The 24,699-nt window shown below is 53.5% G+C and overlaps 1 protein-coding gene and 1 long non-coding RNA gene across 9 annotated transcripts in view; both read right to left on the bottom strand.

Annotated features, from left to right (window-relative positions):
• Positions 1-24,699, bottom strand: part of LOC139045952 (uncharacterized) — a 305,429-nt gene that overhangs the window by 149,935 nt on the left and 130,795 nt on the right. The gene's annotated exons all lie outside the window — the stretch shown is intronic.
• The window catches only part of LOC139045951 (cationic amino acid transporter 4-like), a 51,720-nt gene continuing 38,579 nt past the window's right edge, over positions 11,559-24,699 (bottom strand). The window contains exons 2-6 of one of the 4 annotated variants that reach the window (XM_070516490.1): positions 19,533-19,636; positions 17,592-18,613; positions 16,534-17,126; positions 16,169-16,277; positions 11,561-16,068 (exon numbers count right to left, since the gene is read on the bottom strand). In XM_070516490.1, the coding sequence (XP_070372591.1) occupies positions 15,878-16,068; positions 16,169-16,277; positions 16,534-17,126; positions 17,592-18,573 (1,875 nt within the window). In that variant the 5' untranslated portion in view covers positions 18,574-18,613; positions 19,533-19,636 and the 3' untranslated portion in view covers positions 11,561-15,877. Of the gene's footprint in view, positions 16,088-16,168; positions 16,278-16,533; positions 17,127-17,591; positions 18,614-19,532; positions 19,637-24,699 lie in introns of all 4 variants that reach the window. The other 3 variants (XM_070516492.1, XM_070516491.1, XM_070516489.1) reach the window with 3 other exon arrangements.

Raw genomic sequence — 24,699 nt, 5'->3', positions numbered from 1 at the left:
CACCTCCTGTGAGCCTGCCTGTGCTGTGCTGCTGGCCTTCCCGTGGGGCTCCTGCTCTCAGTGAGACCCTCGGGCCTTCCTGCTGTGGTGGGGGCTGCAGTTCTGCTCTTCCTGGGGCCCCGAGGCACCTGCCTCCTGGGGCTGCCCCTGCCCTCTGCATTTCCTTCTTTGCATTCTGAGGGCTCTCCCTGTATGTGTGTGTGTGTGTGTGTGGTGGTTGTGGGGGTGGACGAGGGGGTGGAGGTGCCCTCGGCCCTCAGCCCTCCCCTATTCTGCTGAGAGGCCAGGACACTTGGAGATGCGCCCAGGGCCTCAGACCCCAGCCTCCCTTTCCTGCTCTCCAAACCAGCCCAAACAGGGCGTGTCACCACCGGCCCTTAGCCCCAGTCCCACCCACACCACATCTCCCAGCCCATGTCTGCCCATGTCCTCTGGGACCAGGCAGACCTGTGACCACTCAGTATTTCCTCCTGGCCAGCCGGGGTTCCTGCTGGACGTCATCTCCTGCCCCGTCAGTCATTAAAGTTTTCACCTCCACTGCTGCCGTCACCATCGGCTTCGGGCAGATCAGGGTGGGCTCACTGTTGGCACCAGGGCACCTGCTGGGTAGAGGACCAAGGCCGGGTCCTGGTATGTGTGGGCTAGTCGATGTCCTGCTGTTCCAGAGCTTGAACACCCAGTACTCATGTGGGTCTCCATGAATAAAATGACCACTCTGGGCACATATTGGGGGAGGATCAGATTCTACCACAGGTCATTTGGGGACCGGTAATGACAGCCCCGCTCTGGGTGGAGTCTCCCCCCAGTGGGATTGGTTCCCTCACTGAGTGGTTCTGTTCTGCTGCCTCTGCTGCACACTCAGCCAGCAGCTGTCACAGGCCCCGAGCATCCTGCCAAACTTCCACAAGCAAACGATTCCCCCAAGCTCATTTAGCTAGATGATTCATTTTGTGTCATTTTCCAATTCCTGTTGACTGTGTTTCAAATGCCCTGCTTCTTTATGTTCCTGTTTAAACCTCTATAAGAAGCACTAGATCAGTGATCATTGGATGTTTGAGGCCGTCATTGGTTCTCCTTTCCCTGGGTCTGACGTTCCTGGGGGGCAGGAGCTGTCTTGCTCCCGACTGTGGCCGCCCAGTGCTGTGCTTGGTATAAAGCAGGTCAGCGCTCAGGTGGGTGTGCAGAGTGGACCCAAGCTGCATTGTACTAATGATGCCATGGTGCCCCTGCATCGTGACCTGGTGTCCCCACCTGGGCCTCTCTGAGGCCTGGTCCCCATGGCCAGGCTCTGCCCCATGCTGGCCCGGGACAGTCTTCCCTGACGGCAGGCAGTGAGCAGATCAAGGTCTGGAGGAGACGTGTGTGTGAGAATCAAGCAGCTGACACATCTTCCCTCTAGCTCTGTTCTGGGGCTGGATTCACACTTTCCCGGTGCTCATTTCTCACCACACCCCTGGGGGCAGGTTTCTCATCATCTCCATTTAGGGAGGAGGGAACCCCTTAGAAAGTTGGGGTGAGTGCGATTTGTATATTATGTGCACGCACATGTCAGGGGAAGCTTGGCAACTGCTGTTTCCTGGGATGGTCTGTCCTTTATTCTGGAAACGACGTCCTTTCTTTTCAGTGTCAACAACGCTCCTTGATGTGATCATAGTGCACACACAGGGCAGCTTCTTTATGCATTCGTGCTTGGCGACCCTAGGCCACCAAAGCCATTGAACTCTGACTGTGCCATGACAGCCATCGGAGAGCCCCTGTGCTGGGGTAGGTGGGGGTCCTCCTGACCTGCCAGGACAGAAGAGCGGGGGTGGAGGTTGGAGGTATCACTGGTTAAGTAGCCAGGACTTCTGTGGCACCAGCACCACAGGCACCTTGGCCCTGGTGAGCGGTGTGTGTCCAGGGGAGTGTATCGTGGTCAGTGATGGTCACATGAACTGAAGGGGGACAAAGATTGGTATAAAGAACAGGTGCACAGCTTTGTGACACATCCAGAATGTCTTTGTATTTGTATTTGCTCACTTGTGGAAGGCACATTAAACCCTGATAGATTTTAATAGACGCGTGCTCTGCACCGTCACTGCAAAGTACTGAATTTCCCATGATCCTTGTTTCTCTGCCTGCTGGCCGTGCTGACCCGCATTTGTGTCTGTTGTCTGATAGAGCGTTTAGGGTTGGATTCAGGGTCAACAAAGAGGCCTTTACAAACACTGTGGATTCTTTTCAGTTGTATCCTGAGGCATCTGTCACATCTGGAATCCACTCCAACCACGAGGAGGAGCGTCCCTTCAGTGCCGGTGAAATGGACTCTTCACAAGTTTATAGTTTTAAAACTGGGAATCTGGAAGATTCAATTCTTCATGAGTCTAAAATGTTTATTTCTTAATATGTTGTTTTTTCACAAACTGATGCTTTCAAAAGAGATAGTTGATGGTCCTCTTTGACTTCTGAGGTCATCCCTGGGGGCAGAGCAGTGATGGGTGTGGGTCCACCTTCACATTCAGGTGCAGATCTGTGTGACCCAAATACTGACACTTCTTTCCATTTGACGACTTCCCCGTGTCCCCTCCCCCTGAGTGATGATGATTCTTTCCAGACATTTAGGAATATGAGTTTTTAAACCTTTGATGCCTTTTTCTGAAAATTAAAACATGGAAATCCTTGTGAATATTTCAGGATTTCCTGCTACCCAGAATGTTAACTAATAGAATTCCTCTGGGTTTCGTTGCCCTAGTTCAGATGCTTTAAGGTGAATTAACGAGATTCTGTGCTCCCTTCTGGGAGTTACATTCTGTGTTCACGACACACGATGCTGTCTTTTAATCACGGGAACAGCTTTAGTGAGATATGGTTCACATACAATTCACACTCGAAGGCGTGCAATTCAGCTTTTTAGTATATTCACAGAATTGTGCAACATCAACACAGTCGATTTTAGGACAGCCATCCCTCTAAAGAAACACCCTCCTCGTTAGGAGACAGGCCCATTTCCCCCAGCCCCTAGGGCCTAGGCAAACACAAATCCACTTTCTGTTTCTATGGATTGGCCCATTTTGCACATTTCTTGTGAATGGAATCACACAGTGTGTGACCTTCTGTGTCTGGCTCCTTTCCCTCAGTGCAATGGTTTCAGGGTCCATCCGTGTTGAAGCCTGTGTCAGCCCCTCATTGCTTTGATTGCTGAATAATATCCATGGTGTGGCTGTAGCACGATGTATTTCTCCTTTCCTCAGGTGAGGGACATTTGGATTGCACCCACTTTGTGGCTCTTATGACTATGGCTGCTGTGAACATTCCTGCACAAGTTTCTGCGTGGACATCTGCTTTCATTTCTTTTGGGCGCACACCTGGAGCGGAACTGCTGGGTCAGATGGTAACTCTCTGTGTCCCTGTTTGGATGCCAGGAGGACCTTCTCCAAAGTGCCTGCACCATTTCCCGTTCCTGCAGCAGCGTGTGAGGGTCCCAGTTCCTCCACATCCTCACCCACACTCACCGTATGTCTTTGATTCTAGCCACACTGTGGGTGTGAAATGGCTTCTCTCTGCAGCCTTGATCGGTATTTCTCTGACAGCTGATGATGTTGCACATCTTTTCATGTGCTCAGTGGCCATTTGTGTGTCTTCTTTGGAGAAATGTCTGCTCAGCTCACTGGCCCATTTTTAAATTGGGTTGTCTTTTATAAGTGAGTTGTCACAGTCCTTTATATATTCTAGGTATGTTTCTTATCAGATTTATGAGTTGCAAATTTTTCTCTATATGGTGGATTGTCTTTTCTCATTCTTAATGTTGTCCTTTGAATCCCAAAAGTTTTGCATTTTGCTGATGTCTAATTTATGCACGATAGAGTCTTACTAGATGGAAATGTTTCAGAAATTAACTCACATCCTCATCAATATTTTGGTTATCTGAGTTAGAAACCAGCTGTGAAAGGGTCAGGGAGAGATTTGAATTAGTTCATTTCAAGATTTGCTACAGATCCAAAAGAACTCATCAGGGAAGGTATCAAATGTCAAATATTTCTTTATTATCCTTTTAATGCTCATGGGATCAGTGATCATAGCCCCTCTCTTATTTCTGAGATTAGGAATTTGTGTTTCTCTCTTTTTTTCTGAGCTAGCATGGCTTGAGGTTTATCTATTTTTTAAAGTCTTTTTTAAGAGCTAGCTTTGGTTTTATTGATTACTCTATTGATTTCCCTATTCCAGTGTCATTAATTTCCTTTTCCTTTTTGAGGAAGATCAGCCCTGAGCTAACATCTGCTGCCAATCCTCCTCTTTGCTGAGGAACACTGGTCCTGAGCAAACATCCCATGCCCATCTTCTTCTACTTTGTATGTGGGACACCTGCCACAGCATGGCTTGATGAGTGGTGCCATGTCTGCACCAGGGTCTGAACCGGTGCCCCCCCGCCAAAGCAGAACGTGTGAACTTAACACTGGGCCGGCCCCCAAGTCTCATTAATTCCTGTTGTAATTTTTATTATTTCCTCTCTTCTGTTTGCTTTAGGCTTCCTTTGTTCTTCTTTCTCTAGCTTATTGTGTCAGATCTTTTTTTGTTTTTTTTACAGATTGGCACCTGAGCTAACATCTATTGCCAATCTTCTTTTTTGATTTTTCCTTCTTCTTCCCCCCAAAGCCCCCCAGTACATAGTTGTATATTGTAGTTGTAGGTCCTTCTGGTTGTGCTGTGTGGGACGCTGCCTCAGCATGGCCTGATCAGCAGTGCCATGTCCGCACCCAGGATCTGAACCAGCAAAACTCTGGGCTGCCAAAGTGGAGTGGGGGAACTTACCCACTCAGCCACCGGGCCAGCCCCTTTTTTTCTAAAATGTGCACTTACTGGCATAGATTTCCCTCCAGGTTCTGCTTTCACTGCATTCCACACATTTTGATTAGTTGTATATTCATTTTCATTTAGTGGAAAATATTTGCAATTTCTCTTGAGACTTCTTTTTTTCATCCATGTGTTGTTTAATCTGCAAATATTTTGGGATTTTCAAGTTATCTTTCTGTTTTTGTTTCCTACTTTAACATCATTTTTGGTCTGACAACATACTTTATTTGCTTTCTATTGTTTCAAATTTGTTGAAGTATGATTTTTTTTTTTTTACCTGGAATGTGCTCTATCTGGTGAATATTTCATGTGTTTTTGTTTGTTTTTTTGTGTTTGGTGAGGAAGATTGGCCCTGAGCTAATGTCTGTGACAATCTTCCAAATTTGTATGTGGGATGCTACCATGGCATGGCGTCATGAGTCGTGTGTAGGTCTGTGCCCAGGATCCGAACCCATGAACACCAGGCAACTGGAGTGATGTGTGTGAAGTTGACCACTTTGCCCCGAGGCCGGCCCTTTATGTGAGCTTTGCAGCCTGGGTGCTCTGCTGTGTTGGATGCGGTGTTTTATGAATGTTACTGAGCTCCAGTAGATGGGTGGCACCGTCCAGTCCATCCTTCCTGAGGTTCTGCCTGCTGCGTCTGTCACTCACTGAAAGAGTGGTGTTTAGTGCTGTCGTGGGGATTTGTCTGGTTCTGTGTCCATCCACTGTGATAGTGGATTTGTCTATTTCTGCTTCCAGTTTTAACAGTTTGTCCTCACATATTTTGATGTTCTGTTGTTAGAGGCATGTATGTTAAGGACTGTTATGTCTTCTTGAAAAGTAACCCCTTTCACATCATGGAATGCCTCTTTGTCCCTGAGAATTTCCCTTGTTCTAAAAACAGCTTTGTCTGGAATTAACACAGCTCCTCTAGCTTTCCTTGGATGTGTGCTATCCTGACTTAATCTTGTCCTGTCCTTTACTCCTAATCCAGCTGTGTCTTTATAATGAAAGTGAGTTTCTTCTGGACTGCATGTAGTTCATTCTTATTTTTTAAAATTAGTCTGAAATCTGTCTCTTACCAGCTGCATTGAGACCATTCCTATTTAAAGTGATTATTGAAATAATTGGATTAATATCTACCACATTTCTAACTGGTTCTATCCGTTGCTTTTGATCTTCCCTTTTTTGTCTAGCCCTTTTTAAAATTTTTTTTGCCTTCTATGGTTTTAATTGAGCATTTTATATGCTTACACTTCTTTTTTTAGTGTGTCAATTATATTTCTTTACAGTTTTTAAATGGTTTCCGTAGAGCTTACAACATAAATTTACAACTAACCTCAGTTCACTTTGCAATGACACTGTTTCTTCATGGTTAGTGCAGGTCCCTTATGACAGAGTCCTCCCGATTCCTCCCTCCCATCCCGTGTAAAATGGCTCCACTTATCTGTGAACTGTTATCACCCAATGTATTTTTATAATTATTATTTTGAACAAGATGAATCTGTTAGATCAGTTTAGAATAAGAAAAACTGAACACTGTTTTATTTTTCCTTTGATTATTCCTTCTCTGAGTTCCATACATCCATTAGCTGAGTTTTCCTGTGGGTTGGGAAATCCCAGCCCTGATCCCATTTCGGGAAGAGATGGGACACCCCTTCTTAGACAGTTTGGCTGAGGTTTTGCTTTTTAACATCATTCTGGAAGCGTGTTCTAATGGCGGAACAACTGCTGCTGCCAAGAGCATCTCCGGGAGGGCACGGGGCCTGAGGGGCCACTTGCTGCCCAGAAGGTGTCCCAGGGAGGGATGCGCTCTCTGCTGGACATGGGTCCCCTGTCCCCTCGGCCCCAACCTGCCCCCTCCACCCCTGCCTAGAAGCCCCAAGGTGAGGAGACAGACCTGAACCCCCTGCCCGGGCACCTTGTGCCTGCAGGTCAGAGTCGGAGTCCACATCCAAACCCTGCTTGGCACCCGGGACCCCTACAGGACGCCCAGCAGCCACCGCCTCCTCCTCAGGCTCTTCCCTCTCTCCGGACCTCTTGCAGGGACCCCCTCATGGTTCTGCCCATTCCTCAGCCACGGGCTCTTGGCTGGGACTGAGTCAGGTGTCACCTAGAGCGCAGCTGGGGATGTGGGCGGACCCGCCGGCCCGATGGACCCATCAGTGTGGCGGGCAGCTGACAGGCGCCCCCCGCAGCCAGCAGAGACACGCTCCCCGCGGCGGTCGCCTGGGCAACCCCTCGCTGTTGGTCACTGCGGACACCGCCGCTGGCCTGCGCTGACCTTAAGCCCGGTCCTGGCCAGGGCGCAGAAGGGCGCGCGCCACGGGCCATAGACGCAGGGCTGGGCGCCTTGCGGGCGCTTGTTCTCCCTGCCGTCCGCGTGGGTGCAGCAGCGCCCCCCTTTCGCGGACTGAGGACACTCCCTGACTCCAGAGCTGTGCTTAGTCCCTGCGCTTGGGGGTGGGGCAGGTCTACTGGGCATCGCACAGGAGGGCCTGGGGGACCTTGCAGAGCCAGCCACCCTCCTCTCTGGAGCCAGAGTCTCGCTCTCTCTCTGTGGGTCCCAGTTCTCTCTCATGCTCTAGCGTCGCATGTGCAGCTTCCTCCACCAGGAACATCCCTCCCCAGCTTCGCTTGTTGAACTTCAGAATCTGCAGTGTCAGCTCAGAGGGCCCTTCTTCCTGAAGCATTCCTTGGTCCCTCCTGGGCTCTGCCACCCCCATGCCACCCTCTCAAAGTACCTATAACCCTGTCATCCCCTCAGCCCCAAGGAAGTGAGGTCAAAGGGCAGGGGAGAGGGGGTGCACCTGTCTGTGCCCTAGGGCCCAGCAGAGGGAGTGTGGGGAGGAAGGGAGGCCCAGGGCAGCTGGGGGTTGGGACTGAGCCCAGGACTGGGCTGGGGCTTGATCCTGTGCCCAGTGGAAGTGTCCCTTTAACACTGCTGGCCTGGTCTGGCCTGGGCCCCTGCTTTGCCTCCTGTTCAGCTGGGGCTGCAGCTGCTGTGCTGACTCCTGCTCCCAGCAGCCAGCAGGAGCTGAGAGCAGGGGCTCCCCAGGGGCTGGGACAGGCTGGGGGCTTCTGGATTACAAAACTAAGAAGTAGGTGATGACCAGGAAGTGGCGGGTGGGTGCCCTGCAGAGGCTGCTGCATCTCGGGGTCCTGGTCTACTTGGTGGGTGAGAGAATGGCTCCTGGGTGGGTTGGCTGGAGGGACCCTGACTGGTGCTGCTGGGCTGAAGATTGGGGGTCTGACTCTTCAGGGGCCAGGCTGGTGGTGGTGGAGGGAGCATGTTGGACAGGGGAGGGGCAGAAGGAAGGATCTCCATCTGTCTAGAGGCCAGCAGGGACAAGAGCGAGCCGTGTGCTTGTGTCCTCCTGTATGCCTACCTGCCCCCTTTCCTGTGCCTTGTCCTCAGCCCCGTGCTGGGCTCTAGGCACAGAGCAGGATGGCCTTGTCCTGCCCAGGAGGCCCTGGGAGGGCAGGAGGTAGTCCCTGATTCCTGTGAGAGCTGCAGCCCTGAGGCCCCTGAGAAAGGCCACCAGCTGTGCTGGGTCAGGGGAGCCTTTGAGGAGGAGCTGGTGTGGCCAGGGCAGGGGAGGGCAAGGGCTGCTGAGGGAGGAGGTGGGCAGCTCAGTCTGAGCGCATGGCTCTCTGATGCATGGCCTGAATGTCTAGCCTGTGCAGGGTGTTTGGGTGGAAATGAGGCTGGAGAAGAGGCGGGGTCTGAATGCTGTGCTGGGAGCCAATAGGGTGTGTAGGGGCTAAGTGGGCGGGGCCAGCTCTGCTGCTGCTCACCCTGTTGGGGTGACAGGCCACATTGCCCATTGCCTCCTCCCCAGGTGGACCCTCCTCGCCCAAAAAGGCTACCAGGAGCAGGCCCTGGACCCCCAGGTTTCTGTCATCACCAAACTCAAAGGGGTTTACGTGACTCAGATAGAGGAGCTGGGGAACCAACTGTGGGTTGTGGCCGACTTTGTGAAGCCACCACAGGTGGGTGTGTGGGTGCTGCTGCCAGGTGCTGACACCTCTGACCCCTCCCCTGTAGCGAGTGTGTGCAAGAGGGGATGTGATGCCAGAGGGGCTGCTGGCACTGTCACAGGGCCAGGCTCAGGAAGGACCTGACAGAGGAGTGGCCCTGAACAGGCTCTCGGGGATGTGTAAGAGGTTTCCAGGTGGACAGGGTGATGGGTCAGGAAGCTGGGCCAGAGGGACTGCATTTACAAAGGGGCATCCGGAACAGTGGAGGGTCTGGGGGCTCAAGGCTTGAGCTTGAAGGAGGGCTGGGGGGCATGGGGCAGAGCCTGGGGCTCCTGAATGCTCCCTCCCTGCCTTGGGCCCTGTGGGCTGGCTCCTCCTCTGCCCAACCCACATGGCATTCTGGCCCCTCCTCCCTCCACCCAGATCCTCCACAGCCCCCGTTTCCTCTGTTCTGCTGATGCCCACACTGTACCCCGGCGACACCTGCCCCGGCATAGCTGCCTCCTGGTGCACACCCACCTCGTCCAAGGGAACCCTTTCCCTCTCCAAGGGGGGCCTCTTTTCATCCAATGAGGCCACGACATCCCCAGTGCCAAAGCTAGACCTGGCTCAACACCTCCCTGCCCCTCCCTCCCGTCCATTCCCTGCTGCCCCCACTATCCCTGTGGTCTTCCTGTGGCCCCCAGGTGTGCTTTACGCAGAGGCCAGGCTGAGCTTTCACAGGTGACACCATCAGAGCCTGCCAGCCTTTGCTTTCCACCCTTGGAGGCTCCCTTTCCATGATGGTGGCCACCAAGTCCCCAGCCCTTCCTGCCACCCTGGTGCTGTGTTCCTCCTGCTGCCCCTGAGCCAAGGGCCCTGGACAGCAGCGTCCACCTTCCACCTGGCAGAACCATGTCTGTCTCAGTGCCCGATGCTTGAAGGTGCTTCCTCTCCAGGGTCTGGGACTCCCAGAGTACTTGCCCCCACCCCCTCCTGGGTGGTGATGCCCAGAACTCTGTGACCCTGTGCAGGCACTGATGTCCCTGTTTACAGCAGAACAAGCCAGGAAGGGACTGGCCTCTGGTCCCTTGGCCAGTGTGTGGAGTTCCACTTCCCTGTGGGCCCCTCTAACAAGAGTCCTGCCCTTTGTATGCCACGCCCAGAACCTCTACCCTGGCATGGGCTCACCCTCCCAGAGTCCCTCCACCATATCTAGTCTGTCATCTGAATGGGGCCAGGGGAGCTGGACCTCGAGGAGTCACTTCGCTCCCCCGGGGACAGAACTATCGGGAGGGAAGGAGTCTCGCTCTGCCTTGAGAGACAGCGCTGCACCCCTATCTGGCCAAGGGGCTGCTCCCCCTCCCCCTCTGACCACTTCCTTTTATCTGCGCCCTCCAGCTTTCCATGTGCCATAAATTCAGGGAACCTGGGGGATAAGCAGGGGAGGGGCGTGTCTCTGGGGACTGCAGGGCTGGGTCACGCAGGGGAGACACCTCCTGGCCCAGGACAGCTCTGCTCTCTCACCACCTCAGCCCCCTCATCCCACTGGGGACCTGCTGGGCTGATGAGGACTGTCCTGAAGGGGAGGCGGGGACGCACAGACATGGTCACTGTGGGCCCTGTCTTCCAGCGCCTCCACTGGGATGGGGTTCAGGATGCTGGGCTGGGTCCCTGGGTGGCTCCCATTTACAGGCCTGCTGGTACCTCTGTGTCTCTTCTTTCTGCCAGAAGCCCCCTGCCCACTCCCTTCCCAGGCCCTTTGGGATTGGAGGCCTAGAGTTTGTCTCATGCTTTTAAGGCATAAAAACGGGTGAGTGTGTGATCTTCAATGGGACCCACAGGACCTGTGACATCCGGGACTAGTGCCCCTTGGAAAGTGACACTGTACCTGTGTAAATGTTCCTGACACCCAGGGCAGGTCCCAGGACCAGCAGAGCCTGCCGCTTACTTCCCCCGCCTGCAGGAAGCCCCTGCTGGTCCAGGCTGAGAACTTCATGCTGTTCATCACAAACACTGTCACATTCAGCAAGTTCAACTCTCCAAGTAAGCATGGTGGGTCCTGGCTGGCCCTAGATTCTCCTTGTCCCCTCCTGGCCTGAGGCCCCAGCCCCTCCTCCTCTCAGGTCCAATGCCTTAGAGACATGGGACGCTATTTCAAGGGCTGCAGCTATGATCCACGCTTCAGCCCCTACTGCCCTGTGTTCCATATCAGGGACCTCATGGCCATGACTGAAGGGGCCTTTGAGGACCTGGCATTGCTGGTGGGTCCGTGGGGGTAGGGTTTGGGGAGGGCTGGGGGAGAGGGTCCTGGGCCAGCGAGCTGGAGGAACAATGATGCGCTGTGTGCAGGGCGGTGCTGTGGCATCCACATCCGCTGGGATTGTGACCTGGACGCCGGGAGCTCCGACTGCCGACCCATGACTCCTTCCAGCTGCAGGAGAGGAGCTCCAACTTCAGGTGTGGCCCCACTGCCCGCCCACTGCTCCTCAGCCAGGTCCTCCCCAGCCTGTCTGCCTGTGGTGGCCGGGAGAGACCACAACCTGGCCCATCCCTCTGGACTCTCTTCTGTGTGTGCCACAGGGTCCCATGGCAGGAGGGGGTCTCTCAGCTCCAGGTCCCCCAGCACAGGCTCCATCCAGCTTCCCTCCTGAGCCCTTTGGCCTCCACCCCATCTATCCCCACACCCTGCTGCAGCTGGGACCCCTCAGCCCAGCCCCTCCTCCACTCCACCCTCCCTCCAGCACCTCCCTCCATGGCACAGGGGCTTTCTTGTTACTTTTCCCTTAAGGTTTTATCAAAAAAATTATAAGAATCTACAGAAAACTTCAAAGATTAGTAGCATGAAAACCCATATACACTTCATCTGATTCACCATGATTGGTTTTATGTATTTTTTTTACCATTTTTCCCCATTTGCTTTCTCTCTCCCTCTCTAGAGAGAGCTGTGTATATTTAGATGGATTTCACAGGAAACCATTGGAAGTAAGTGGCAGATATCTGGACACTCACCCCTCTCAATGCTGTCCTGACAATGAGGACCTTCCCCAGGTGACCACTGTCCTCTTGTCACACTCAGGAAATGTAACATTGGCAGATAAATGTAATATTAAAATTTCCCCAGCTGTGCCAATAATTGTCCTAAAACTTTTTATTTTCTCATCCAAGATGTACTCAAGGCTCTTGCGTTGCATGCATTGTCATGTCTTTGAGGTTCCTAAGCAGACCTGTCCCATCCTTCTGCCCCTGCTGTCACATCGTCATCCTCACGCAGAAGTGCACACAGCTACAAGGCCTGGAGGTGACACCCATGACACTGCCCTCTGGGCCCTCTTGGCCTGGCTTCACTGGCCACCCACACCCTGCTCCCCTCCCCTCTGTGCTCTCCCTGCCCTCCGCCTCTGCCTAGAACTCCTTCCTGAGCCCTGGGAATCCAGCCTGAGGGTCTCCCAGCAGGAAGTCTTCCCTGGTTCCCGGGGGAGAGAGAGTGCCCCTCTCTGGATCCCACAGCCCAGGCCTGCCCCACCTCTCCCACCCCAACTGCTGGTGTCTGTTTAAGGAGCCTTCTGTCTCCATCCCCTCAGCAGGCAGGCAGCTTCTGAGAGGCAGGCCCCAGTTTGCTTGTCCCCTGTGCCCTCAGCAGTGACATAGGGCTGAGACCCAGGACTCAGGCTGGGGTGGATGGAGTCAGTGGATGATTAAGATGAGGCCCGTGAGGGCCAGGCCACCCAGGAGTGGGCAGAGCATCCACTGGACTCTCTCCTGCCCCAGGACAGCCGCTCACTGGGGGGAGGCCTCAGGCGTGGAGGCCCAGAGCCTGCTCAGCTCTATGGGATCTGCTTCGACATCCACATCACTTGGCAGGTAGAGGCCAGGCCGGGGCAGGTGGGGGCTGGTGGTGAGGGGCAGGAGGGGGTGACAGCCACAGGCAGAGAGGCTCAGCCCAGGTCTCTCTCAGGCAGGGAAGTTCGGGCTCATCCCCACAACCCTCACTCTGGGCACTGGAGCAGCCTGGCTGGGTGTGGTGAGTCTGGCCATCGTGGCTCCCTCTGGCTTCTGGCATGCATGTGCCCCCCGAGTGGCCCCCCGACCCCCCCAGGCTGATATTGAGTCTTGGGGTGAGGGCTGGGGAGGTGGCAGGATGGCAGGTTGGTGGCCAGGCCGTGGGTCTGCCCTGTCTTTCCCAGATCACCTTCTTCTGTGACCTGCTGCTGTTGTACATGGATGGAGAAACCCATTTCTACTGGAGGACCAAGCATGAGGCGGGGGCTGCAGGCCTGCCTGACCCTGGGCTACACTTTGGTGGATCATGGCTGGAGCCCCGACCTGCTGTCCTCATCTGCAGGCAAAGGCCCCGAAGGGAACTGCCAGCCCTGAGCAGTAAGGCAGCTTCCCCACCCCCACATCCAGCTACCCAGGTGCCTTAGAGGGGGCCCAGCACCTGTCCCCTCTGCTCCTGCTGGGAGCTGGACACCGCCACCAGGATGGGCCTGGCACCCACTCGCTGGCCCATTCCTGATGTCTGTAGCCTTTCTCTGCTGGTTGGGGGTTTGGGGCTGGGAAGGGTGGTGGCCCCAAATTTGGTGCTTCATGGATGAAGCCCTGGCAGGACCAGGGCAGGGGTGGGGGAAGAATTCCACCCTTCAGCTCCCAGACAGACTGTCCCCAACTCCAGCCTCAGCAGGTGCTGCCTGGGGACCACAGAAGCCAGTTTCATGTGGAGATTGCAGGGAACAGACACAGGGCCCTGGCCCAGTGGGTCTCCGGCTTGGGCTGGGGCTGCAGACACACTCCCAGACTCCATCTCCAGTGTTCCCAGCAGCTCCCCGCTCTCCAGCTGTCCACCACACTGGCTATGGTCAACTCCGGCCCTGCCTGGCTCCCAGCACTCCTACCCCTGCCGGCACCCCCCTCACAGGGAGAGCCCCTGCCCTCTAAGCTGCCCCACACTGGGGTCTGTGCAGCCAGAGTCCAAGGCCAGGGAGAAGGTAGCCAGACAGGAGGAGCTGTGGCAGCTGCTCTGTGCTGGGTTCCCAGGGCAGGGCCCCTCCCAGCTCTGGGCCTCATCCATGGAGTGAGGAGTGTGGTGGCAGATGATCTGACCCCCTAGGGCCCCAGGCAAGGGCACAGGACCCTCTTGGGCCCATACCTGCTCAGCTGATGAGCACCAGCCCCTTCCTGTTGGCAGCCCTTGGGCTGTGGAGGGCTGGGATGGGGGAGGGGGCGGGGTCTGAGTTGGTGGGCATGGGATCCTTTGGAACCTTCTATATGTCTCCTTGGTGACCCCTGCCCCATAACCTAGAACCTGCTCACCAGGGTTCCTGGGAGCCATGGGGTGGGGAGGTTGTATATCTGGACACATATGTCACTGCTGCCCAAGGTCACACTTGAGAATGTGTCTAGGCAGCTGCCCACCCAGCCAGAGGCAACTGCATGAGGACTATGCTCTGACCAAGACCAGGGGCTGGAGAGAATGTCCCTAACAGAGGACATGGAAACCCCAGCAGGCTGGCCTGGTTCTGGCTCTGGAATCCTCCTGGGGGCCTGAGTCCTGCCTGCTGGAGAATTTCCCTGTGTCCTGGGCCCATGGTCAGGAGTGGAGGGATGGGGCTTCAGGAGCCAAGCCCTCTCTGGGTACCAGAGAGCGGCAGGGTTTGGGGTACCCACCCCAGGGAAACAAGGGGCTGCCTCCTGATGGGTCCTTGGTGAGCAGGGCCATGCTGGCAGCTTGCTGGTGGAGCGACATGGGCCAGGCTGGGGAGGGGAGGCCTGGGGCTGAGGCTGGGTAGCATCTGGAATCATCTGGCACCTGGAGCCTCAGCAAAGCCTTGGGTCCCTGCTGCCTCTCACCCCCAAGGCAGTGTCCATGGGAGGTGGGTTCAGAAGGGCTGGGGTGAGAGGTCACAGCCCTGAGGCCTGGTTATTGGAGCGGGGTCACGTGTCCCTGGTTGTCCTTGGGGCCCAGAGAAAGTGATGTTGAGGCTGCAGAGAGTGGAGGAGTAAAGCCGCCAAAGCCAGCAGCTTCCTGTGTGGTCCTCACAGGCAGGAACAGGGAGGGGGAGGCATCTATGGTAGATGGAGCATGGCCTTGGGGAGACCACGGGGAGTGCTGGGTGGGCCTTGGGACCCCCAAGGATGGGGCCACACCACCACAGATGGGTGGAAGTTCCCTGGAGCAGGTCCAGGTGCTTGTGCACCCACCTGCCCACGTGTGTCCCATCCTGAGCCTTTGTCTCAAAGCCCTGAGGGGGCAGCAGGGAGAGAAGTTGCTGGAAGCTGCAGGCAGCCCTGGGCTGGGAAACAGCTGCTGCCTCAGTCTGCACATGGGTGCATGCCCAGGGGACCATGTGTGTCATGTGGGCCTGTGCCTGAGAGATGTGTGTGCCTGGGCAGGGGGCCTCTCCATCTGGGGCATGCCTCAGGATATGCCCTGCTCTCTGGGGGCCCTGAGAAACCGAGTGGAACCCCGGACTCCACCACCCTTTCTAGGAGACCTCCTTGGGGTCTAGACTCTGCCCTCTGGATGTGCCCCTGAGGGGACAGGTGGGGAACCTGAGAGGGAGCCTGGCCCCACCCTGTCTTGGATCCCTCTGTACCTGGTGTGTAATACTCTCTTGTAAGCTGGCCAGAGTGCACTGGCCTGAGTCCCTGACTCAGGGCTGTCCCAGGGCTGGCACTTCCCCCTTACAGAACCCCAGCATCTTTGATTTTTTTCCCTGAACAATCATCTGGTTCCCAGGGGCATTAAGGACTTAGTGCCACAAAGAGGCCATAGTGGACATGGCAACAGGCTATGTGGCTTTCTGAGCAGTATTACTGTGGATCCCTGGGGCTCAGGCCTCTTCCCTGCCCGCCCTACTGCACCTGCCCAGGTAGCTGGAGTTGGTCATAAACTGGAAGGTGCTGGGCAGAGTCCACCACACCAGCGCTGGCCACGGCCCGCTCCCAATGACTTGAAAAACAGCACCTGGGCTAAGATCCTGAGGTCCTGAGGACTTCCTGGCATGTTCAGTTCTGCACACCAGACCTGCCTCGGATAGAGGGTCTGCCAGCCCCTCTGGCCTCCTGAAGAGGTGGGGGAGGGAGGGCAGGACCCCAGCAGTCCTCATGGACTGGCGGGCTGCTCTGTGTGGCCGGGCTCCTGGGCCGGTGCCTGACTAGGGGGCTGCAGGGCCTGCACCGTCACCTCCAAGCTGCTGCTGGGGACCACCATGTAGCGTGTGGCCATCACCCCCGGCTGCTCCTGCTGGTTCTCCTTGCTGTGCCAGATGCCATAGCCAAAATACACCGCGAGTCCTGAAAGGGTGGCACAAGGCTGAGGGGCACGTCCCAGCCCTGCTTCCCTGCTTGCCCTCCTCCTGCAGCCCCTCGGGGTCCCAGCTTGGCCTCCACTCACCGATCAGCAGCCAGATGGAGAAGCTCAGCCAGGCCACATAGCTCAGGTGCAGCATAAGGATGATGTTGAGGAGGATGCTTAGGGCGGGAGTCAGGGGCACCATGGGAACCTGAGGGGACAAGGACAGGGCTGGGTTGCAGGGAAGGGCCGCTGGCCTAGGGCCTGATTTCTCAGGAGTTCACACAGAGCCATTCTCTGCCTCTGGAGATTCCGGAGACAAGGGCCCACCCACCATGCAGAAAGAGGGGTGTGCGGTACTGGCCTCCCCCACCCTGCGGCCCCGGTGCATCCTGCCACGGCAGAGGAGGAAGGGGTGAAGGGAGCTGGCTGGGCTGAGCGCGGTGGGTGCTGGCTGGAGGAAGTACCTGAAAGGTGTCCTGCTGGCGCTGTTGCTGGTGGGCCCCCAGGACGAGGAGACTAAGCAGAAAGGTGGTGGAGCTGAGCAGGAGCAGCAGGGTGTAGCCCCAGGGTGGGAGGTGCAGGGCCGTGTCCTGGAAGACCAGCACGAAGTCCAGAGTGATGGCTGAGGCCACCAGGACACCGATGGCCCAAGTCACAGTGGCTCCAGGCCTGCACCCACCCAGGAAGCGGAGGTAGGGCCTCAGGGCGGCTCGCAGCTGCCCAGGCTCAGGGGCTGAGGCCTGCTCTGTGCCCTCAGGGCTGCCTGAGTCCTGAGAACTGGATGGAGGGGCCTTTCGGAAGCGTAGAATGATAATGCTGGTGGCCACAAATGTATAGGCCAGCAGTGCACCAATGGACAGGAACTGGACAAGTGCCTGGAGGTCTAGCAGCAGCGCCAGGAAAGCCATGAGGACCCCGAACACCAGGAGGCTCACCACAGGCACCTGGGTCCAGGGTTGCATGTGGGCAAATACCTGGAAGAAGAGCCCATCGGTGGCCATGGCATACGTCGTTTTTGGCAGGAAATGGAGAATTCTGAGTAGGACACTGGTCATGGCTGTGACAGAAGATGGGAGACTGGTCAGCATAATGCACAGGCCTACCAGGTGCTGCTGCTGGGGGCCAGCACATGGGTGGTCCCTTGAGAAAGTGGGAATGAGTTTTTCTGGGCTCTAAGAGTGAGCCTGAATATACGTGGATGCTGGATTGTTCCCCCTCACCACCCAGCAATGGGACAGCCCAGTTTAGGTGACAGACCCACTGGAGAATATGATGAGGGCTGAGTCCCTCTGCCTGGAAGGATCTGGAAGCACATGCTCAGAACTGACATTCTATGTACAACTGGGAGGGGCAGTGAGTAGGTCCCTCCCCACAAGCCCCGGTGCAGAGTCTAATCATTAGCCCCTTCCTGGGCCCAGGATGCAACTGGGAGCACAGGCCCAGAAGGAGATGTGCTTCCTGGAGGCTTAGGGCAGGGCCCACTGCCCTGTCCCCTCCCACTTTTCCTGGAAAGGCCCCTTACCACAGATGGAGCCAGCTGCCACGAAGTAGCCCGCCCAGCTATAGCCCCGCTGGTGGAAGGCATCTGCGAATGCTGAGTCAGGGTCCAGGCTGTGCCAGGGCACCATGAGTGTGACCACAGTGCAGACGAGGATGTAGGCACCAGCCACTACACCAACTGAGATGGTGATGGCCATAGGTACAGCTCGTTTTGGTGTCTGGGCCTCCTTGCTGGAGGCAGCAATGATACCAAAACCCTCCAAGGCATAGAAACAGGTGGCAGCACCAGCCATGATGCCGGGGAAACCAAAGGGCACAAAGCCACCCTCCTCAGTGCTCCAGTTGTGCGGACGGGCCAGGACAAACCCCAGGATGATGATGAAGAGGATGATGACCAGGTTGATGGCAGAGAAGGTGTAGTTGAGCCAGGAAGAGACACGGCCTCCACAGGAGATGAATAAGGAGGCCAAAACTGCAATACCAGCAGCCAAGAAGTCTGGGTACTGGGCCAGGAAGGGCACCTGCCAGATGCCCACGTGGGTGACAGTGAAGCTGCGGATGCGATGGCTGAAGATGGCATCCAGGTAGGTGCTGCAGACGCGGGCCATGACAGCACCACCAATTAGGCACTGAAAGAGCACATTCCAGCCGATGAGGAAGGCCCACAGCTCACCCATGGACACGTAGGTGAATAGGTAGAATATTCCAGCACAGGGCACACGCACTGCAAACTCCGCATGGCATAAGGTTGCCAGCAGGGCGGCCATGGCGGCCACGCCAATGGACACGAGCAGCGCAGGGCCAGCTATCTCCTTGGCAATAGTGCCAGCGAGTAGATAGATACCCATGCCTACCGTGCCACCCACACCCAGCAGGGTCAGCTGCAGTGTGGTCAGGCGGCGCTGTGGCAATGTCTCCATGGTGGGCTCCTCCAGTGTCTTCAGCCGGTTCAGCTTCTGGCAGAAGCGTGCCAGGCTGGCGGTGCTGGGCAGTCCCCAGGCCATCGTGGGCAGCTGAGATGAGCACCAAGCCAGCTGCCGGCACCTACAAAAGTCAGAGAGGAGTGACACGTTGCCCAGACAGGTCCTGACCAGGCTTCAGTTCTCGCTCTGACCCTGCCCTGGGGACTCAAGCCTAGAACCACTGGCAGCTGGAGGGCTGGATGAGGCAGGCTCAGGGCCTGGCAGCAGGGTGGGCAGGAGGCCACAGGGAAGCGTGGGGATCCCTTCAGCCTGCCTCCTGGGCAAGGGACTGGGTGTTTGGGAGGGTCCCTAAGGGTGGGGAGGGAGCAGCCCCAGGGAGCCTGGTTAGGAAGCACTCCAGTGGTCTTGGATCCCAGCAGGGTGGAAACCTGAGGTCTCCCGCTAACTGGGCCAGGCCTCCAGGACCAACAACAGGAGCGGCTCTGTGGCCTTGGTCATAGCCCAAGTGGCCACCTGGCCTGGGACAGTGAATTTTACCCCCCACCCTCAGCACCCCCAGACTGGTGCATCAGCTCACCCTGCTGGGATTGGGGCCATCCTTGGACCTCTGCCTGAAGCCAAGGCCCCACCTCTCAACACGATGTGCCACCACCGCAACCCTGCCAAAGTCACTTCCATTTCACCCTTGTCCCCAGGAAGGAGCCTTCAACTCCTCTCCTGTCTGAGGCAGCCCCACAGGACTTGCTGTGACTCACCTGCTATTGCCACCACCACTATGTGTGCTTCAGTGGCCTCCACCCCTGGGCGCAAGCTCCAGCCCTGGGCCCTGCCTCGTCATCACACACTCACTCAGCCCACCCTGCCCACACCTCACACGGTCAAGACAAGACTCTCAGGTTCTAGGGAAGCCCTATGAGTGTGCTCAATTCACAGATGAGGAAGCCCTGGTCACCAGGTAAGTGACTAGCCCAGGCCACCAGGGTGGCCTTGGGAGGCAGGTGGAGGTTAAGGTCCTGGTCTGGGTGGGGTCTGGAGCCCACCTGCTTTCCACTGCTGCAGACGCCCTCCTTGATCCTTCATCCCAACACACAGACTCCACCAGCTGGGCACCAACCAGGCCTTTTGACCCTAGGAGGTGTTGGGGCTGCGGGAGTCAAGCAAGACGCTGGTAAGATGAGGCTCTGAATGTGGCTGAGAGGCCCTGGGCAGTCCCTGGCCACTGGCACAATGAGATGGTAGTAGACGACCCTCATCCACTGACAAGGGAGTGCCCCACATTGGGGAGTATTCTGTGAATTGACAGAAGTCGTGCTGGCTATTCCGAGCTTCTAGCTACAGACAGTGTCCTAAAAGGAGGCAGGCAGACCCCTGGGGATGACCTCCAGCCCTCCAGCTTGGGGCACCCTAGGGCCCTTCAGATGCCAATGGCAGCCCCTCCCAGCCCAGGAGCACCTGTCAAGCATGGAGGACCCTGGGGGAGCCTCACCACAGTTCTCCACACATGGATATCCATGAGAGGTGTCATGGACTGAGCATCTGCTCCATGCCAGTCCCTGCATCACGGGGACACATCATGTGTCTCATCACATGACCATCACAAACCCCCTCAGGCTTATTTATTCCTGGGGCTGAGGGGTCTTTGTCCTTCTGCTCTTCCCACTCCTTTGAAAGTGGAAAGGCTGGTGTGACAGGGTGTGAACTTCTCTACAGCAAAATGAGGACAATCCATCCAAGCAAAGCAAAACCAAAATAGTCATCCTCTTCCCCCAGAACTCTCTCCATGTTGTCAGGTTTCTATGTGGTTTGTGGGATAGGACGTTAGGGGCACCTGCAGGCTGTCTGGCTCAGTGGGCTGGTGACAGGGTGGTGGACTCCCAGACAAGATGGTGCCACTTGGAGCACTCTGCCTTAGCCAGCCCCCTGCTCCCGTCTGGTATGTGGCTGACATTGTCTTGAGGAGCTTCTCAGATGGGCTCCCACTTCCTGCAGGGGTGACCCCTCCTGCACCTCGCTCCTGTGTGGCCTCAACATGACTGAGCAGATGTTCCTTGCTCTGAAATGCCTTCACAGAAACCCAGAAAAATGCATTTCCAACCAAGAGGCCTGGGCAGTTGTGTAATAGGAGTTCCCCCAAGGCCTCACCGATGGCCACCTGAGAGCTGGAGTGCAGGGTTTCAGAGCACTGACTTTTCATCTACCCAGAGAGGGGCTCTCACCACACCCCCTTCACAGGCACCACATCCAATGGATATTCATGGCCAAGCATGGTCGACACAGTAAACTAAACTTCCAGGGACATGGTTGGGCCAAGTGCTGGACCCCAGCAAGCAAGGCAGTTACACAGAGCAACACATGGAGATGCAGTGAAGAGAAAGCACCAAAAATAGAAGACGAAGAGAGAACACTTCCCACCTCATCCTACACAGCCAGGAGCATCCTGACACCAAACCCAACAAAGACATCACAAGAAAACTACAGACCAGCAATTTTCATCAGCGTAGATGCAGAATTACTCAACTGAATAGCCACAAATTGAATCCAGAAACATATAAAACAGACCAGGCGGTATTTATCCTAGGAATGCAAGGTTGATTTCAAATATGAAAATCAATCAATGTAGTATGCCAGACGAATAGAGTAAAGTAATAGAGTAAAGGACAAAAACAACACTGTTTTCTCAACAGAGACAAAAAAAGCCAGTCAACAAACCTGGAAAAGAAGGGACCACCCTCAAACTGATGATAACCATCTACGAGAAAACCTCAGCTGCTGTGCTCACTGGTGAGAGACTGAAAGCTTTCCCTTTGCTCAGGAACAACCTCGGGATGTCCTCTCACCACTTGTATCCAACATTTTACTGGAGGCTCTGACCATGGCAATTAGGTGAGAACACGAAATAAAAGGAATCCAGATTGGAAAGGAAGAAGTAAAAGTATCTCTAGCCTCAGATGACATGATCTTATGTAGACAAAACACTAAGGAATCCACACAAAAAATATTAGAACTGATAAACAGGTTCAGCAAAGGTGCAGGACATCAGATCAATATACAAAAATCAATTGTATTTCTATACACCTACAATGAATGATCCAGAAATGAAATTAAGAAAATAATTCTGCCTGCACAGCATCAAAAAGAATAAGTTTATGTATAAGCATAATTAGAATAAATTTAACAAAAGAAATGCAAAACTTGTACACTGAAAACTACTACACATCATTGAAAAAAATTAAAGAAGACCTAAATAAGTGGAAAGATATCCCACGTTCGTGGACTGGAAAGCTTCATATTGTCAAGATGACAATACTCCCCAAATTGGTCTGCAGATTCAGTGCAATCCCTAGCAAGATCCCAACTGTCTATTTTGCAAAAATTGTCAAGTTTATTATAAAATTCATTTGCAGATACAAGGGACCCGGAGAAGCCAAAACAATTTTGACAAAGAACAAAGGTGGATAACTTACACTTTCTGATTTCTAAACAAAGCTACAGGAATCAAGACAATGTTTTTCTGACATAGGGATAGACATATATAGATCAATGGAATAGAATCCAAAATAAGGTTAGTTAATTTTTTAAAATTCATGGCCAATCTACATTTATGGACAATTGATTTTTTAAAAATAGACTTTCCATTTATTTTTAAGAATAAAACAAGGTGGAGTTCTCATACAACCCAAGCCCCTACACATGCACACCATCCCCCACTATCAACATCCCCCAGCAGATCAGTACATTTGTTATTACTGATGAATCTGCGTTGACACGTCAGTATCACCTACAGTCCATTGTTTACATTAGCGCTTACTCTTGGTGTTGGACATTCCATGGGTTTTGACAAATGTATAATGACGTGTGCACACTATTACAGTAAGCCCTAAAAATCCTCTGTGCTTCACCTCTTCATCCCTCCCTCCCCACTAACCTCTGGCAACCACTGATCTCACTGTCTTCACAATTTCACTTTCTAGAAGTCATATAGTTGGAATCAAATTGTACACTATGTAGCCTTTTCAGATTGGCCTTTTTCACTTAGTAATATGCATTTAAGGTTGTTTTATGTCTTCTCATGGCTGGATGGCACTTTTCTTTTTAGCACTGAGTAATGTTTCTTGTCTGGGTGGACCACAGTTTATTTATCCATTCACCTACTGAAAGATGGCTTGGTTGCTTCCACGTTTTGCCAATTATGAATAAAGCTCCTGTAACATCCATGTGCAGATTTTTGTGTGGACATGTTTTCAACCCATTTGGGGAAATGCCAAGGAGTTTTGTTGCTGAATCATATGGTAAAAGTATGTTTGCTTTTGTAAGAAACTGCAAACCTTCTTCCAAAATGGCCGTGCCATGTAGCCTTCCCACCAGCATTCCTGTTGCTCCGCATCCTCAGCAACATTTGCTGTTGTCAGTGAATTGGATTTTTGCATTCTAACAGGTATTTAGTGGTATCTCACTGTTGTTTTCATTTGAAATTCCCAAATGACATAGGATGTGGAGCATCTTTCATAGGCTTATTTGCCAAATGAATGTCTTCTTTGGTGAGGTGTTTGTTCAGAACTTTGCCCATTTTTAATTGGGATGTTGGTTTTCTTATTGTTGATTTTTAAGAGTACTTTCTATATTTTGGATAACAATCCTTTATCAGCTATGTCTTTTGCAAATATTTTTTCCTAGTTTATGCCTTGTCTTCTCATTCTTTTTTTTTTTTAAGATTTTATTTTTCCTTTTTCTCCCCAAAGCCCCCCAGTACATAGTTGCATATTCTTCGTTGTGGGTCCCTCTAGTTGTGGCATGTGGGACACTGCCTCAGCGTGGCTTGATGAGCAGTGCCATGTCCGCGCCCAGGATTCGAACCAACGAAACACCGGGCCACCTGCAGTGGAGCACGTGAACTCAACCACTCAGCCACGGGGCCAGCCCCTGTCTTCTCATTCTTTTGATGGCCGATTGATTTTTAACAAGAGAACCTTAACATTCAACAGAGGAACCAACAGTCTTCTCAACACACTGTGCTATAACACTGGATCTCCACGTGCAAATGAATGAAGTCAGACTCCCACCTCACACCACATGAAAAAATTAACTCAGAATGGATCAGAAACCTAAATCTAAGACAGGAAACTATACAGGCATACCTTGGAGATATTGCAGATTTGGTTCCAGACCACTGCAATAGAATGAATATCACAATAAAGTGAGTCACATGAATTTTTGGTTTCCCAGTGCACATAAAAGTTGTGTTCACATTATATTGTAGTCTATTAAGTGTGCAAAGCATTATGTCTAAAAAAGAAAGTACATACATTAATTAAAAATACTTTATTGCTTAAAAAATGCCAACCATCTTCTGAACTTTGAGTGAGTTGTAACCTTTTCGCTGGTGGAAAGTCCTGCTGGATGTTGATGGCTGCTGACTGGTCAGGGTGGTGTTTCTGGAATGTTGGAGTGGCTGTGGCAATTTCTTACAATAAGCCAACAATGAAATTTGACACTCTGAGTGACTCTTCCTTTCACAAACAATGTTTCTGTAGCATGCAGTGCTGTTTGATAGCATTTAGCCACACTAGAACTTCTTTCAAAATTGTGGTCCATCCTCTCAAAACCTGCCACTGCTTTATCAACTAAATTGTCTAATAATTAAGCCCTTTGTTGTCATTTCCACAGTCTTCACAGCATCTTCACCAGGAGTAGATTCCATCTCAAGAAACCATTTCCTTTCTCATTCGTGAGAAGAAACTCCTCATCCATTAAAGTTTGATCATGAGATTGCAGCAATTCAGTCACATCTTCAGGCTCCACTTCTAATTCTAGTTCTCTTGCTATTTTCACCACATCTGCAGTTACTTCCTCCACTGAAGTCTTGAACCCCTCAAAGTCATCCATGAGGGTTGAAATCAACTTCTTCCAAACTCCTGTTAATGTTGATATTTCAACCTCTTCCTATGGTTCATGAATATTCTTAATAGCATGTGGAATTGTGAACCATTTCCAGAAGGTTTTCAATTTACTTTGCCCAGATCCATCAGAGGAATCACTATCTATGGCAGCTAGAGCCTTATGAATTGTATTTCATTTTTTCTTTTTTTTTTTTTTTTTAAAGATTGGCACCTGAGCTAACAACTGTTGCCAATCTTTTTTTCTTTCCTCACCAAAGTCCCCCGGTACATAGTTGTGTATTTTAGTTGTGGGTCCTTTTAGTTGTGGCAT

The sequence above is a fragment of the Equus asinus genome, chromosome 8, assembly GCF_041296235.1.
Source record: "Equus asinus isolate D_3611 breed Donkey chromosome 8, EquAss-T2T_v2, whole genome shotgun sequence".
Taxonomy (NCBI): Eukaryota; Metazoa; Chordata; class Mammalia; order Perissodactyla; family Equidae; genus Equus; species Equus asinus.
The sequence above is the reverse complement of the archived record's forward strand: the minus strand, read 5'-3'. Positions and strand labels throughout refer to the sequence as shown.